Source organism: Lentinula edodes, assembly GCF_021015755.1.
Source record: "Lentinula edodes strain Le(Bin) 0899 ss11 chromosome Unknown C8R40scaffold_44, whole genome shotgun sequence".
NCBI classification, from domain to species: domain Eukaryota; kingdom Fungi; phylum Basidiomycota; class Agaricomycetes; order Agaricales; family Omphalotaceae; genus Lentinula; species Lentinula edodes.
The window spans coordinates 178,086-192,332 of NW_025764350.1; the positions used below are offsets into that span (position 1 = coordinate 178,086).

Genomic DNA, 14,247 nt, shown 5'->3' on the forward strand with positions numbered 1-14,247 from the left:
TTATTATGCTCGGCAAAATCTTCGGCATATGACAGAATAACTCTGCCAGTGCTATCCGGTCGTACAGACCCACATCCATGCATTTTTGGCAGTTACCGTAAGGTGGGAAGAAAAGCTCACCAACTGTTTTGGGAACAGGAAAAGTCACTAGAATGGGTCTAATCATGAGGTATGTCAGAGGTATGTTCTAACTCTTCTTTCCGCTTACTCTGCATTCTGGCGATCTTTCTCTCTTGATCTAGTGGCTAATCACTGGCAACATTTCAGTGTCTACGTCGCTTCGAAAAAAAAACATCTCTCTCTCTGCGTCTGTTTTCGTTGGTGGTGTTGAAGAACGTGCCACACTGCTCGTTCAATCATCCTATCTATGTGGTACATCGCTGCATCATCAAAGTTTTACCCTCGCTATTCATATACTTCGTTTATATCAGTGCCTCGAAACGATGCGGCTATTCCAGGACGTACCACAGGCCAGCCTTGAGCAAATCCTCGTATCTTATGCTATACTATCCTCCAACTTCCAAGCCCTCTCGGATGATCAATGCGGGTAACTATACCGACGTTTATCACTGATGACGCGAGTTGGTCGCCCAAAATGGCTACAAAACTTCTGGGAATGCTTCACACAAAGTCAGGAGGTCATGTAAGTTCTTCTAGGCTGTATTCAATTGTGGTACAGATAAATACTCATCGTTTCGCATTTCTTCTCCCACCCTTTCTTCTTTATGACTTCAGCCTTATCCGACGAGGTAGCTTCAGCGTGGTTCGCCCGTTTCTCAGAGCATCTCCAACGTGGAGACGTTGCAAGCACAACTTCTCTCTTCCTTCCAAATGGATGGCTTCGGGACTTTTTGGCTTTCGATTGGGACCTGCGTACCCTTCATGGCCATGAGAAAATTTCTTCGTACTTATCGGAACATCTCCCGAATTCGAATTTTCTAGAATTTGAGCTCGCTTCGGACCAATACTTCAAACCCTCTCCTGGACCTATGCCCGGCACTGTAACTGCTGGTTTCTCCTTCTCGACACCAATTGCAAACGGGCGAGGGTATTTCAACCTGTCTAGTACGACCGAAATGGAGGATATAGCAGGATGGAAGGCCTCTACAGTCTTCATCACTATTGATAGCCTCAAAAACCACGAGGAGAAAGGTGCGGCAGGCGATATTTATGGTGGTCGATGTCCTACATGGGGCGAGGCACGAGACATCGAATGGCGTAAAGCAGAGGAAGAACCTGAGGTTTTGATCAGTATGTGCTCCACCTTTTTCTTTTCTGGGTTGATTACAAGCCAATTTCCGTTCAGTTGGCGCCGGACAAAATGGACTGCAAGTGGCTGCGAGACTTCAGCAAATGGAAATCTCAAGTCTTGTCGTAGACAAGAACGACCGCGTCGGAGATACTTGGCGCCGTCGATACCCAACTTTAGCGCTTCATACTCCCAAAACTCATCACAGTTGTGAGTCAGCTATTCACCGTTCTTGTAATCCGAATGATCATTCTCTTCAATTCTAGTACTATATCAATCATTTCCTTCGAATTGGCCTTTCTGGACGCCTCGAGATAAACTCGCAGAGTGGCTAGAACAGTACGTCGTTTCGCAAGATCTCCTGGTATGGACGAAATCCCGTGTTATTCCTGCACCGACGTACGACAGAGATTCGAAGAGGTGGACTGTCACCGTCAATAAGGCAGGTAAAATATGTACTCTACATCCCAAGCATGTTGTAGTTGCAACTGGGATGCTCGGGGAGCCTTATATGCCTACCATCGAAGATCAGGAAACATTCGAAGGCCAGATCATGCATTCAGAAGGGTTCTCAGGAGGCGCAGACTTCATCGGAAAGCGAGTTGTCGTCATAGGCACTGGGAATAGCGGTGCAGATATAGCTCTAGACCTATCCACACACAAAGCGCGATCAGTGACGATGATACAACGCTCGACTACTGTTGTTCAGCCTGCGAGTACGATAGCAGAACAACATCTCCAGGTGTATCCACCCGATGTTCCGGTTGAAGTTTCAGACTTTCGTGCGTTTGCTACGCCCACCTTCCGTCTCTTCGAGATTCTAGCAGAGACCAGGGGCCTGATGTGGGATCAAGAGAAGGATCTCATTGAAGGGTTGAGAAAAGCTGGGATGAACGTCGATATGGGTCCGTATGGTGCTGGCATTCTTCCTTTGGTATATCTACGATTTGGTGGTGCGTGCTCATCCGTTCCGTGGCCCCAACACCTTACCAATGTAGCCTCATGCATTCTTTAGGTTTTTGTAGGATCATTCATTTCCAGTTTACCTTCGCAAGATTTACTCATAGATCACATGTTAGGGATGGATGTAGGCTGCGGAGATAAAATCATTCACGGAGAGATCAAGGTCAAATCTGGAGTCGAGATTACAAAATTCACCAAGCAGTCAATCGTTTTATCTGACGGTTCAGCAATCGAAGCCGATGTTGTAATTTTTGCGTAAGTGCCGACGTTTTGCATGTTCTGTGATATTGATCAGGTCCCGGGTAGCACTGGCTATCGGCACATGGCCCAGATGCTCAAGAACTTATTAAGTGACGAGATTATCGATGAGACGTATTCTCTCCCGAACGGCCTTGACGAGGAAGGTGAATACGAAGTGGGATATAGACCTACCGGGCATCCTGGTGTATGTTTATTAACCCCGTCTGCTCAGTTCTTTGTTCATTCATTCGATGCAGTTATGGTATGCTCCAGGTTCATTCAACAATTCTCGTCTACAATCAAAGTATCTGGTAGGTGGACACATTCTCGTCGTTGGCTTGAGGTCCACTCATATCGGGTCGGCTGTCATTCTGTAGGGAATCCAATTCCAAGCACTCAACATTGGTTATATGAAGCTGTGATTGCGTGTCTTAGGTGCTGTCTTCTGATATGCCTTTAACGCTGTTGCATCTATTAAAAGCTCTACCTCATGTGCTGTCTACTTGAAGTTGAAATCATACTCAAAAACTTTGTGTGCATTGTCATCGGATGTCTGAGATAATGTAAGAGGGAAATGCCGTTGTACGAATCTGCGAGTTCCTTTGAACGTACCGGGAACATACTTACCTCGCTTCTCGGGGCGTGCTGATTATTTTGTCTCAAGGAGTGATCCGATTTAGTTCATTTACCTTGTCAAAACAAAAATCACCTTTCTACCGCTGTATGTCGACCTACGTCGACTATGAATCTTTCTTCGGCAGGCAGGCCATGGAGCCATTTCAATTACGCATCGAGGCAGAAAACTCGAGGCATCTCCCTGACTAGGTAAGTTGTTGTCAAACTATCTTTAAGGAACTACATAAATAGCGCAATAATCAGAAGACATACGGAATAACAGCCCTTCTTTCTTTAGGAAACGCATCGCCGAATTTCTCCTTGTACCACTGATGACCTTTGTATGCCCTCGGAAGCATCAAACAAAGTTCGACTATTAGAAAGATCCACGGAGGAGTCAAAGTTGGTGCAAATTGTGACGGCGGAGTGGTGAATGCCATAGTATATATACCATTCACGCTCAAGAGCCATTCCAAGTCAGTAAGCTTAGGGATCGGTGATGCGGCCAACGCCCATCCAAGCATTTCCACCCACTCGCACAAATAATTTGGAAACGATATCCACCTATACAGGAATCCATGCGGAATACCGTAGTACTCCGCTCCACTGGAGAGCTTCTTTTCCTTTCCCCTCAAAGCCCCCTTCTTTCGAATGTCGGAGAGTATTTCATCTGCCCAGAAGTTGCCAAGAAATCCAACTGCCCAGAGGAATACGCCGATGTAAAATTGAGGGGATGAAAAGGCAGTTTCCGGCTGAAGGTGTTGGAACGCTATGGGTGAAGAGATGTACGACCCTATTAATCCTCCATTGGTCGTATTCAATATTAACCCAGTAAGTGGCATGAAGACGTGCATTCGAGAACGAGATGGGGCGCGCGCCGGAGAAAGGAAACCGCGATTGAGATAATGGACCATGAAGCAGCTGACAAGAACAATCTGGGGCATCGAGAATCGGGGAGATTCCTCTGATAGCGGCGAATTGAACATTGCATAAATGAATCCTAGGGGAGACCAGAGCTCCATGAGGACCCATCCCAGCCTTCCTGTGGCACAACGAAGAGTTAAGCTAACTTGGGCACCAACTATGAATACGGAAAACATGACATACCATCAATAGTCAGAAATGGACTTCGAGGAGTGAAACGACCGAACGGCGCGTTCACTATAAATGATCCTGGGAGCGACGCTACACCAACGATGGTAAAAAATTTCCTTCCAACTGAAGTCGAATCAGTATCGAAAAGCATATCACTTTACGCCAGTAAGTGCCTTACCGTCATAGATACTCTTCCTTTGCCTCAATGCAAGTTTAGGCACAAACATTGTGAGGCAAAAATGGGAAATGTGAAGGAAGAGGAAATGTCATCCGTGAGAGTGCTTGTAAGTATCTTCGTCGTCCGAGCTCAGCGCTGAATATGTCATTTAAATATATTGCTGGATTTTTCATTCATTGATGGCAATTGACGAAAACCGCTGATTCGAACTGGATTCAGTGCTCTTCGGATAATCAGTCATGCACCTGATAAGAACTTCTGTCCATCAACCGCGGCGAAGATTAAGAGCTGTTGTTTTTGTATGTTGATGTTGTATGAGCTGTCGTAAAACGTTCCGAAGCCGCTTACCACAAGGTCAGAACGCGACCAATTTTCACTGAACTTCCATTCTATTTTCATTGTGCATCTGAACTTTAACACATTGCCTAGGTCTACAACCTTTTCTTTCCCAGCATCGGATTTTATGATTCCCCAATCTAATTGGGTCAGACTTCGTATTCATCAGCATAGAAGATAACCCCATTCATGCGAAGAAATCGGGATGTTCAGAATGCTCCGAATGGTATTTAGTCTGAATGGGCTGGTTCCACACTCATTCGTTCTCACCTTCCACAAGTAACTGTCGTCGTTCAAACTCAGCCTGGAAGGAATATGTCTGAAAACCTGATGTCTCTGTATGTCCATTTACCATCGGTCTTGGAATTACTATTAAACATTATTAGAACGGGCCCACTGGTAGGTATATTCAATGTAAGATGAATTACAATGAAGCCTGAGCTTTGACGAAGCTCGTGGGTATTATTCTTGAATGGGGACTCTTGGGAATCCTCGGTCTTCAGGTGTACACCTTCTACACAAACTCAGCAAAAGAAAAATTAGGTATCAGGATCCTTGGTACGCATACGGGTTTTGCTCAGATTTGTAAAGACTTATCAAAGATTAGTTTATACCCTTTTCACCTTATCAGTAACTCATTCAATTATTGCCTTCACTTGGGCCTGGCGTTTCCTTGTCAGCGGATGGGGAAATCCCGAGATTTTTGTGATAGTACCATGGCAAGCAAGCGCACATACTGTTTTGAGTGGGACAAGTAGGTCTCACCGAATCAACTTGCATTAGTATCATTGATGTTGTTACTAGTGACGATGTTAGAGCAGCTGTTTTTCTGCTGGTATGCTCTGAAGTTTGTGAATTGAGATCTGGATATATAACATCCCATAGGCGGCTATGGGCATTCAATAGCAAAAAAATACTCATCCGATGCGTAGTTACTCTTGTTGTTTTGGTGAGTGCAAATAATTGTTAAAGTACGTGGTTGTATGTGGTTGTAATTGCAAATTGGTTAGATTTCCCTGATGCAGGTATCTGCATCGATTTATGGGGGGGTAAAGGTATGTCTCTTCTCCATCACGATTTCCTTGTACTTTTTGAGATTTATTTCTATTGAATTTCATCCTTAAAGGCTGCTCAGTCTGCAACAACTGCAGACATAGAGGGTCTGAATAAAATCGCCAGGGTGAGAAATTCTACCTTACAAAACACTTCGGGCTCATGTTAATAATCCTCTGCTGCTGTCAGGTCTGGCTATCGGGAGGGTTCACTGGTGATATCATTGTTGCAACCAGCATGATCATTGTGGTGAGTCTAGTAGAAATAAGGATTTGGCCGTTCTTTGTTTTTTTACCTCTATATTACAATTTCTAGCTGCGCTTTGCTACAAGTGATGCATATTCAAAGAGGACTCAGATTGTGCTTCAAAAACTCATAGTGCGCGCAATTGAAACAGGCAGTGTGACAGCCATTGCTGCACTGGTGGTATTAGTCCTCTTTGAATTATTTGAGACAAATTACATTTATATTGCTGCGTGAGTAAACAATATACATGCCACTTTCATTTGATGTTGCTTATATGATATTTAGGGCTTTTCTCTTATGCAACCTCTACTCAAATGTGGTCCTTGCATCCATTAATGGACGGAAAAGCATAGCTTCGATTCTTACGCAAGGAAGCACTACGTTGGGTTACACCTCAGGCCGGAATGATTTTGCTCCCAGCCATGAACTAGCTTTCCATAGACAGATGCAAAGCAACTTGGACCATGATGAGGGTCTTGAAATTTCAAGTATCAAAACCACTAGTGATTCTGGGCAACTTGATTCACCTATCACTACAAAAACCGCTTGGAGCAGAGTTGACGTTAACAGGGCCCATGTTAATGCAGCTCAGACTGTTTGAATACACGGACTGTCAAATGTTTCACAAGTAACTGGTTATTAGGTACATTTGCTACTAAGCAGACTTCTCTTTTAGTGTTTTTTTATATCACAAAATTTTCATTGTATACATAGAAGCGAAGCGTAGTTAGCTACTACTTATTGTACTGATATGATTGTCAATCCTGTATAGTAATTTTCATTGTTCAAGGGGAAACAAAATGCAAATGGACAGAACTTCGAACACTAGCATACGAGAGATTCTTGAATCATGGAAAACACTGAAGTCGACCATTGAAGATCTTTACAAATATAATCAACTTAAACAGGCTGCAGTTAGAGGCTATGTTGGACAACCCTGTTCAAGTGGGTATCTTTGCTTGTTTTATGGTATTGTGTGTCATTTCAACTCATTTGACTGACATCTGTAAAACCTGTATTTTCGGCTAAGAGCTCGAAAGCAGCTGACAGCACTGTCCAGCTGGGAAAGCACTCCCAGCAGTACTGAAAAACTGCTGGGAGTGCTTTCAGCGCTGGACAGCGCTCTCCAGCTAGTACCCTTGCTCTCGTGAACATCCAGGTTTTGCAGATTCGGAGGAAGTATTTTGTAACCTTCAATGGAACTCAACTCAATGCGTTCGCTGCCAAAGTTCACAAAAAATGGGAGTACATTCCTATTTTTCTGACATTCAAGTTTCCAGCATTCAAGTCGTGTGCGAGAAGGTTGTAAAAAAATAAGTTTAACTCTGATATACTTCGCTCCTTCCTTATGACGCTCTGTTGCCTTTAGTAGCCAATTTTGAACCATATTTTTTAGATTCGCGGTCCATCAGGATAATGTATGAGCCATAAGTACGATATAGCTCGGTTCAACCATTTCTAGCAAAAGTCTTAGGGGCGATGGTGCGAGACTCAGCCTGCATCGAGATATTATGCAAACCGAGGAGAATTTTCGTCGTACTCGTACTATACCACATTTGGATCGAGGTGTCAGACACGAGACGTCACATAGACCACGCGTTAATCCAACTAGTCGCGCCTCGTACACCTGCCATGAGGCCTCATTAGCTTCGACTTCCTCATTGACCATTACCTATCCTTCCCCCAAGTTCAGTACTTTCCATCGACGAACACTATGTCCAATCATCTTCAAGCCCTCCCCGGCTTTTATAAATTACTTTTCTTCTACCTTGAACCAGGTAAGCTCTTAGACTCACTTGTATCTACTCGTGCTCGCCAATGCCCGTGGTTCACCTACTCTGTCAGCGTCTGCTATCATTCCAGCTCCAATGATTTGGCTGTGGCCTGGCGCGGCTTGGTTTCATCATGAACAGATTCCTCATTCCAACCCTTCTTTCCTGGCTTCAGAATCTCTGGATCCTCGAACCGCTGTTGCATTGTGGCAGCTTGGTAATTGTGGGTGCATGCTTTCCTCTGCCTGTTACAAACGCACTGACGTTTATATATTTTTAAGGCTATATGCTTGTAGGACTAATAGTATCTCTCGTCTTTCGAGTAGCGGAAGACGCATTTCGTGATAATCCTGTTGCACAAGAGCGAATTATTGGTGCAACTCTTACCGCAATGGCAATTACTGACGTGGGTTTTCTCATATATGTCTTCGCAAAAGTTGAATGTTATGAACCGAACTGTCTCATATGCAGGTTACACAGTGAGGATTTCATACAATGAGCATTGTCGGAATCTGAGCTTGTACTGCACAAAATTTATAGCGTTTTGTCGAGCCTCATCGGACTGCCTACTGATATTCGATACGATATCTTTTCATGGAATGGTATAACGCACGGCAACATCACATTCACAACGTTTGTTTTCTGCGTCAGGTATGTGAACTACCGTGATGTGAACAGGTGGTTACGGGCTGATTCACCATATGATTTCAGGTTGGCGTGGTTCATGGGTGTAGGAAGGCGTCGTTTTTATTACGGCCAAAGGCGGCCTGTACATGGAATTAAATCCCGATGACTTTGGGGAGAGGTGCATCATTCGATTATTTAACCAATTCTACTTATTAATAAGAAATGAACTTAAAGGTTTCAAGGTTTATGTAAATGTTATTGTGAGTCGCGGAATCGAGTGAGGATCTTCACGAACTCTAAGGATCGTGGTTCACATGCATAGGAGATTTGGTACAACATAGTTCATGTACACCAACCAAAGAACAATTTATATACAATTCATATACCTATGATCTCGATTTTTACTCCTACCGAATGAAGATATTTCAATCGAGGAGAGTCCAGTATTTTCCTCGCTTGAGCATCAGGTGTCGTTATGCATATTTCCAGCTGCCTAAGGCCTGTAGTATGCTGAGCACAAAACAAGCGAGAGATAACACAAGCATGCAGGTTCTCCACTACTACATCAACAAAGGGCAAGACACCCAATTGGAAATGTAGTCGGCGAAGATTCGGTAATGGGGGTAATTGTGATGGGTTATTCAATTTTGTTGGTGTGGTGATTGTGCTCAAATGAGCCAGTACTTCGGTGATGGACTTGTACAAGTAGGCGCCTCTGATTTCGACTTCTTCGAGCTCAAGACAGTTTGAAAGACCTTTTACGAAAGCATCTGCATCCTCTGCGGCAATGAGATGCTGTAATTCAAAGTTGGATCGCTCTTTGAGCCTTTGAATTGCACCACTGATATTTCCGCATGCATCTACCAACAGATGTGTGAGGGCGGGGCAAACAATAACATCCAGAAGAGCTATAAAAGCATTGGCGGACGATGCAGAAAGATTCAGCTGTATCAGGTGAAGGGCTTGGAGCTGAGAGAGACAAGTAGCAGGAAGTTCAGGTCCTGGTAAGTCATTCTCAGGTGAGAGATTCTGGACAGACAGTTGACGAAGATGAGGAAATAACCGGATGACCTTCAAAACTTCGGTATACGTCACATTTGAGATGGAATACTCTGTGATTTGTTGACACACTGAAGTCGGTGGCAATACTCTAATGAAGGGAGACGAAGTAGTTCCCACTGATGTCCATGATCTCAATTCCGAGGCTTGGATATCAAGCGAGCGGGGATTACCACTTGGGCCATCCTGAATGTGAACTTCCTCCAAGGATATGAGAGAATCTTCCGAAATCGCGAGCATGTCAATTGCCTGTCCTCCGACAAGAAAAAGTGACACCCATCGCCGGGAGTGTGCAAGGAGGATGTTGAGAACAGAGGCGTGCTCAGAGGCCCGGAAGGATACAGAAGATGATTTGGGTACGGACATATCGAGAAATACAGTGAGAGGAAGTGCCTTTGAACGATTGAGGTAAATTGATAGAAGGGAGAGCAAGGCCATCTGATGATGTAAGTCTTTGCTTTTTATCTTCCTCAACTTTAGCTTGACTCGTGTCCAGAGGGAGGGCATTTCGTAAACAGTTATATCTTTCCATCGACGACACACGCGTCCGAACACCCACGGCGGAGACTCCAGGTCTAAAGCGTGTGGAGTCGAACGACGACACTCTCTAGCGCTTCTATCGTGCCCCGCACCGTGAACGAAGATCTGTCTCAACACATCTGCAGGTGTGCGTCTGATGGGGTTGAGAGGCTCTTTGTACCGTGCGATCGCGAGACTAAGCGTCTCTCTGTCATTTTCGAGCTTGGCTAGTAGGAGTTTGATCAAGGCAATACGGGTATCAATGGTATTAAGTGACGATTGCCCATCGGCGATGAAAGATCGAAATGTGCTCTCTTCTTGTTCGGTGGGGCACTCATTTGTTCGAAGGAGTTCGGCGAAGCGGGGGGTATCAGAGGGTATAGTCGGAAGGTTGTTGTTGGTATGGTAGCCGCACTGAGGGCATGTTGGAGTTACGGTAGAGGTCTCCATGTTAAAGATGGTATACAACGAGTGGCTTCGACGATGGTAACAGTATGGTAGAAAGGAAGATTGGAATTTCGCACCCTGACTTATCTACATAGCCCGGATCGTTTTTCTCACTGTCAGTGTCAGTGTCATTGTCTCCATCTTATGCCTGTAAGTATACAAGGTACCTAAGCAAGTTCTCAACAACAATTAACATCAGACTCCCATCTGAAAATGAAGAAGAGTGGCTCGTTTGGAATGGAGCGGTCATGAAAATCGCGAACATGATCATTTCCGGGAAGGTTGTTCCTCGTATGTCTTGAATAAAATTTCGCAATTTTCATTCAGTGTTAACCATCTCTACTCAAGTGCCCCACGCGCCACGTCAACGTCCAAAGTCCAAGGATGAAAGGCCTATCCCGGGTCCCTGGCATCCACCTGTAACACATCTCGTATACCAGTCGTATACTATGCTATACCGTTGTGCCATATCCCCCATCGTTAGCGACGGATGTATAGGACATTTCATGAAGGCCGACGCGGACTATATGGTACGGACTGGTACCTTATTAGGCATGATATTGACTGTAATTTGTGAAACACAGAGATAATTTGCAGAATACAATGTACAAAGATCGAAGAGATTAGACATACAGTACAGATTCAACTGATCACGTAGATGTAATCTCAACTTTCGCTCCCATTGAACGAAGGTCCTTCAATCGCGGATGGCCGAGCATCGTCCTCGCTTGCCCATCCCGCGCCGCAACGAGGATTTCGAGCGGCGCTGCAGAGCCTGACCGACGAGAGCTTACACATGCATGCAGCTTCTCCATGATATCCATGAAGGGCAAGAGGCTCAACTGGAATTGGAATCGGCGTAGATTCGGAAATGGGGTCACTGGCGGCGAAATATTGGAATGGGAGTTCGATGTCGCTGGAGACCATGACATTGACAAAGCAACCGGGGTTAAAGCAGGTGGTACGTGCAAGTGAGTGATGACCTCAATCACTGATGTATAGAAATGGAAACCTCGGATTTCGATTGTTTCGAGTGCAAGCCTATTCTGGAGGCCTTTGACGAGGATACCTGCGCCCTCTCCAGCAATTAGGTGCTGTAGTTTAAAGTTTGAACGCCGTTCAAATCTTTTGAATGCATCCCCGAATATTCCGTAGACCGACACTGAAAGGTGCGTGAGGGCAGGACAAGAGATCGAGTCAATAAGGGCCACCAGACCATCAGTCGGGAGGAATGTAGCAAGAGGATTATTCTGCTGTCGTATATTAAACTCCCGGAGATAGGGGAGGCGAAGCTCTGAAGTTGGTGGATTGTTGCTATTCAAGATATCCTGTACAGAAAGTTTACGGATGTTAGGAAGTAGAGGAAGGATCTTGTGCACTTCAGTGTACATCACAGTGGAGATTGAATATTCTGTGATTTGGCGACAAAGTGAGGTCGGCGGTGTTATTTGAACATACGTTGATAAGAGGTTGCCCACCGCGGACCAGGCCCTCAACTGCGAGGCAGCGATATCTAGTGATCGCGGGGCCTCCATGGAACTCTCTTGGATTTGAATGTTCTCCAGCGACATCAAAGAATCCCCTGACAAGATTTTCGTGTCAATCCCCTGCCCTCCAACCAGAAACAACGATTGCCATCGCCTAGAATGTGCGGCAACGAGACGCAAGGCGAACCCAACAAGATCAGGAGAAGCTGGCGCGGAGAACATGTCGATGTAGACAATGAGGGGAAGCGCACTCGAACGACTGAGATAGATGGATAGAAGAGATAATGCCATAGGTATTCGCCGAGAGGGGGAATCCCGGATTTTGCCCAGATCGAATTTGACTCGTGTCCAAAGCGACGGTATTTTATAAACGACTATGTCCTTCCATCGACGACACACTCGAGCATAGATCCATGGAGGAGATTTGATATCCAAACAATGTGTAGTAGAGCTGAAAAAATCTTCCGGATTCGTGAAGTATCCCGCACCGAAACGGAAAATGACTTCTAACACGTCCAAAGGCATGCGTCTCATTGCGCCGAGAGAGTATTTGTATCGGCTGACCTCCGGCCCAAGTTTTCCCTTCATCTTCTCCATCTCGTGAAGCGATCCTTTCATTAAAGCGATACGAATGTCCAAATCACGCAGGTAAGAGCGTCCCGACTTGACGAAGAATCGAAAGATTTCCTCTTCCTCCTCTGTGGGAGGCTCATTTGTACGAAGAAGCTGGGTAATGCGGGAGGCATCAGATGGGATAGTCGGAGGACCGCGTTCTAGGCAAGCTACTCCAGTGTTTATCATGATCGACATTGGTTCTGGATAATTATAAGCAAGTTATTGACTGTAAGTTGAAACCAAAGGCGTACACAGGATGTTTTCGATACAAATATGACTGTCGATAGAGAGACGAGAGGTGCATGCCACCTTGCCTTTGCCTTGTGTTTTATAGACCGCGCAACAAAGAGCCTCCCAAACGGGAGGTCCATTGTCAGTTCATTGTTCTCTCCTTCGACTTTATCTTGCGCGGATTCTCGCGATTGTGACAGGGTTGAAGACAATCCCAAGAACTTGAAAGGAAAGCAATTGCAAAGAGTGGCTATGGAATGCTATGACTAAGCGCCACGAATATGGGCGCCTCTAGATCTTTCCTAGCGTCAAATCACGATTTTGTCAAAGTATGACTCAAGGAGACCTTTCTAAGCATGCTAGTTCCCTCATTAAACGTGTTCAAATTAGTACTGCCTACCATTGGTACAAAATCATCCTGTCTTTGACTTTTCCCAGACTCACAGTGTCAACCAGTTGCCGTTGACCAACACTCATATGCAAACAATGCAAACAAGACCTTCGCCGGATCATTCTGATATTTCAACAAATACCAGCTGCTGTACAACCCAGTCAGGATCGAGGTATGCCTGAGGTGCACCGACTGGCTGAGGGATTCCTGCACTTCTTCGTCTGCTTCGTCTGTGGATTGTCCTTGCGCATAGAAGCCACTGATCAACTCTGATACCAAAGGTATCAAGACAGAACCCACACTCATTATGGCTCGGTCTTCATAGCCCACGGAAGGGATTCAGTACTCATTCGCATAGAGAATTTGAGTTTTTCTTATACATTATGGACGGAAAGCTAGGGAAAGCTTGAATAGTGTGTAATCGCCATCCTATCTAGGACCTCTTAGTTCGAACCTAAAGACATCTCACTCCGATGCATTCATAATGAACCCATTTACTTCCTTGAGATATGGTCCCAATCGCTGACTTTTCATGTAAGATCAAGGTTACTAAAATCCTCATTCTATTGATTGTGGGAAGCGAGATCCTTGGATCCGAGTCGTCGCGCCAGTGGCGGAGGGCGCACAGAAGGATTCCCAGGAAAGAAAGAGGAAGGGGCGAGGGTTTAGCGCCAGTCCAGAGCCCTTTCACAAAGTGCGCCGCTACAAACATCGGTGAGGGAAAGTCATTGAGATCAAGGGTCTTGCGATAGCCGCTACGTTTCGCCTGTTCACGGACAGACTTTATGGGTAGGTGACGGAGTTTATTTGCAGGTTCTTGCAGGTAGTAAACTTGTGATCAGATTATGCGGTTGTTTAACGTCTAGTTCAGTAGTGATGTTTGTTGTTATGTTGCACCTGTATGTTTTTGGACTGATAGATACTGATAGAGTGATGTAGAGGATGTAGACGTGGATGCATAGCAAGATAGGCTATAACTGGTTAACTTTAGGCTTTTCTTGAAGGCAATTCAAGTGGCATTAGGATCTGTCAACTTGCAGGCTGAGAAGTGTCAAAGTTTCACGAAATGAAATGCATCTCAGTTATGGCAGTGAGAAAATATCAACTCACTATATTTATTCAGA

General features: G+C 45.1%; 7 protein-coding genes across 7 annotated transcripts; 4 read left to right on the forward strand and 3 right to left on the reverse strand.

The window, feature by feature from the left end:
- The first annotated feature begins 621 nt into the window (after window positions 1–621).
- Window positions 622–2,995, forward strand: C8R40DRAFT_1258043 (FAD/NAD-P-binding domain-containing protein). The gene is made up of 7 exons (XM_046233790.1): window positions 622–1,251; window positions 1,307–1,459; window positions 1,516–2,208; window positions 2,329–2,467; window positions 2,519–2,657; window positions 2,710–2,763; window positions 2,830–2,995. Exons 1-7 carry the CDS (start codon window positions 726–728, stop codon window positions 2,872–2,874), a joined length of 1,749 nt encoding a protein of 582 aa, XP_046081597.1. The 5' UTR covers window positions 622–725; the 3' UTR covers window positions 2,875–2,995.
- Window positions 2,996–4,791, reverse strand: C8R40DRAFT_1126059 (uncharacterized protein). Its single transcript, XM_046229008.1, has 5 exons — window positions 4,770–4,791; window positions 4,342–4,694; window positions 4,176–4,286; window positions 3,332–4,110; window positions 2,996–3,277 (listed from the first exon to the last, which is right to left on the reverse strand). Exons 2-5 carry the CDS (start codon window positions 4,387–4,389, stop codon window positions 3,274–3,276), a joined length of 942 nt encoding a protein of 313 aa, XP_046081598.1. The 5' UTR covers window positions 4,390–4,694; window positions 4,770–4,791; the 3' UTR covers window positions 2,996–3,273.
- C8R40DRAFT_1126066 (uncharacterized protein) lies at window positions 4,701–6,803 on the forward strand. Its single transcript, XM_046229009.1, has 11 exons — window positions 4,701–5,014; window positions 5,063–5,075; window positions 5,129–5,234; window positions 5,284–5,430; window positions 5,481–5,511; window positions 5,562–5,625; window positions 5,687–5,731; window positions 5,803–5,856; window positions 5,919–5,978; window positions 6,045–6,205; window positions 6,261–6,803. The coding sequence occupies exons 1-11, from the start codon at window positions 4,992–4,994 to the stop codon at window positions 6,574–6,576; spliced, it is 1,020 nt and encodes a 339-aa protein (XP_046081599.1). The 5' UTR covers window positions 4,701–4,991; the 3' UTR covers window positions 6,577–6,803.
- An 886-nt stretch (window positions 6,804–7,689) lies between these two features.
- On the forward strand, window positions 7,690–8,540 carry C8R40DRAFT_1175534 (uncharacterized protein; the record flags this gene model as incomplete). Its single annotated transcript, XM_046232341.1, has 6 exons — window positions 7,690–7,753; window positions 7,821–7,970; window positions 8,029–8,153; window positions 8,219–8,226; window positions 8,288–8,398; window positions 8,459–8,540. 6 exons carry the CDS (start codon window positions 7,690–7,692, stop codon window positions 8,538–8,540), a joined length of 540 nt encoding a protein of 179 aa, XP_046081600.1.
- A 163-nt stretch (window positions 8,541–8,703) lies between these two features.
- On the reverse strand, window positions 8,704–10,725 carry C8R40DRAFT_640968 (uncharacterized protein). Its single transcript, XM_046235744.1, has one exon. It carries the CDS (start codon window positions 10,400–10,402, stop codon window positions 8,753–8,755), a length of 1,650 nt encoding a protein of 549 aa, XP_046081601.1. The 5' UTR covers window positions 10,403–10,725; the 3' UTR covers window positions 8,704–8,752.
- C8R40DRAFT_640967 (uncharacterized protein) lies at window positions 10,726–13,013 on the reverse strand. Its single transcript, XM_046235743.1, has 2 exons — window positions 12,753–13,013; window positions 10,726–12,701 (listed from the first exon to the last, which is right to left on the reverse strand). The coding sequence occupies exon 2, from the start codon at window positions 12,694–12,696 to the stop codon at window positions 11,050–11,052; it is 1,647 nt and encodes a 548-aa protein (XP_046081602.1). The 5' UTR covers window positions 12,697–12,701; window positions 12,753–13,013; the 3' UTR covers window positions 10,726–11,049.
- Window positions 13,014–13,057: 44 nt separating this feature from the next.
- C8R40DRAFT_1126070 (uncharacterized protein) lies at window positions 13,058–13,629 on the forward strand. Its single transcript, XM_046229010.1, has 3 exons — window positions 13,058–13,137; window positions 13,189–13,351; window positions 13,405–13,629. The coding sequence occupies exons 2-3, from the start codon at window positions 13,298–13,300 to the stop codon at window positions 13,531–13,533; spliced, it is 183 nt and encodes a 60-aa protein (XP_046081603.1). The 5' UTR covers window positions 13,058–13,137; window positions 13,189–13,297; the 3' UTR covers window positions 13,534–13,629.
- The last annotated feature ends 618 nt before the right edge of the window (window positions 13,630–14,247 follow it).

Excerpts from the sequence above, each read along its gene's own strand:
- C8R40DRAFT_1126059 (XM_046229008.1), bottom strand. The coding sequence starts at position 4,389 with ATGTTTGTGCCTAAACTTGCATTGAGGCAAAGGAAGAGTATCTATGAC. Across the intron at positions 4,287-4,341 it reads AAAGGAAGAGTATCTATGAC|GTTGGAAGGAAATTTTTTAC; the intron begins GGTAAGGCACTT and ends GATTCGACTTCA. Across the intron at positions 4,111-4,175 it reads GTCCATTTCTGACTATTGAT|GGAAGGCTGGGATGGGTCCT; the intron begins GGTATGTCATGT and ends CGTTGTGCCACA.
- C8R40DRAFT_640968 (XM_046235744.1), bottom strand. The coding sequence starts at position 10,402 with ATGGAGACCTCTACCGTAACTCCAACATGCCCTCAGTGCGGCTACCAT.
- C8R40DRAFT_1258043 (XM_046233790.1), top strand. The coding sequence starts at position 726 with ATGACTTCAGCCTTATCCGACGAGGTAGCTTCAGCGTGGTTCGCCCGT. Across the intron at positions 1,460-1,515 it reads TCCCAAAACTCATCACAGTT|TACTATATCAATCATTTCCT; the intron begins GTGAGTCAGCTA and ends CTTCAATTCTAG. Across the intron at positions 2,209-2,328 it reads TCTACGATTTGGTGGTGCGT|GGATGGATGTAGGCTGCGGA; the intron begins GCTCATCCGTTC and ends ATCACATGTTAG.
- C8R40DRAFT_1126070 (XM_046229010.1), top strand. The coding sequence starts at position 13,298 with ATGCCTGAGGTGCACCGACTGGCTGAGGGATTCCTGCACTTCTTCGTC. Across the intron at positions 13,352-13,404 it reads TGCACTTCTTCGTCTGCTTC|GTATCAAGACAGAACCCACA; the intron begins GTCTGTGGATTG and ends CTGATACCAAAG.
- C8R40DRAFT_1126066 (XM_046229009.1), top strand. The coding sequence starts at position 4,992 with ATGTCTGAAAACCTGATGTCTCT. Across the intron at positions 5,235-5,283 it reads ATTAGGTATCAGGATCCTTG|TTTATACCCTTTTCACCTTA; the intron begins GTACGCATACGG and ends ATCAAAGATTAG. Across the intron at positions 5,512-5,561 it reads GAGCAGCTGTTTTTCTGCTG|GCGGCTATGGGCATTCAATA; the intron begins GTATGCTCTGAA and ends AACATCCCATAG.
- C8R40DRAFT_640967 (XM_046235743.1), bottom strand. The coding sequence starts at position 12,696 with ATGTCGATCATGATAAACACTGGAGTAGCTTGCCTAGAACGCGGTCCT.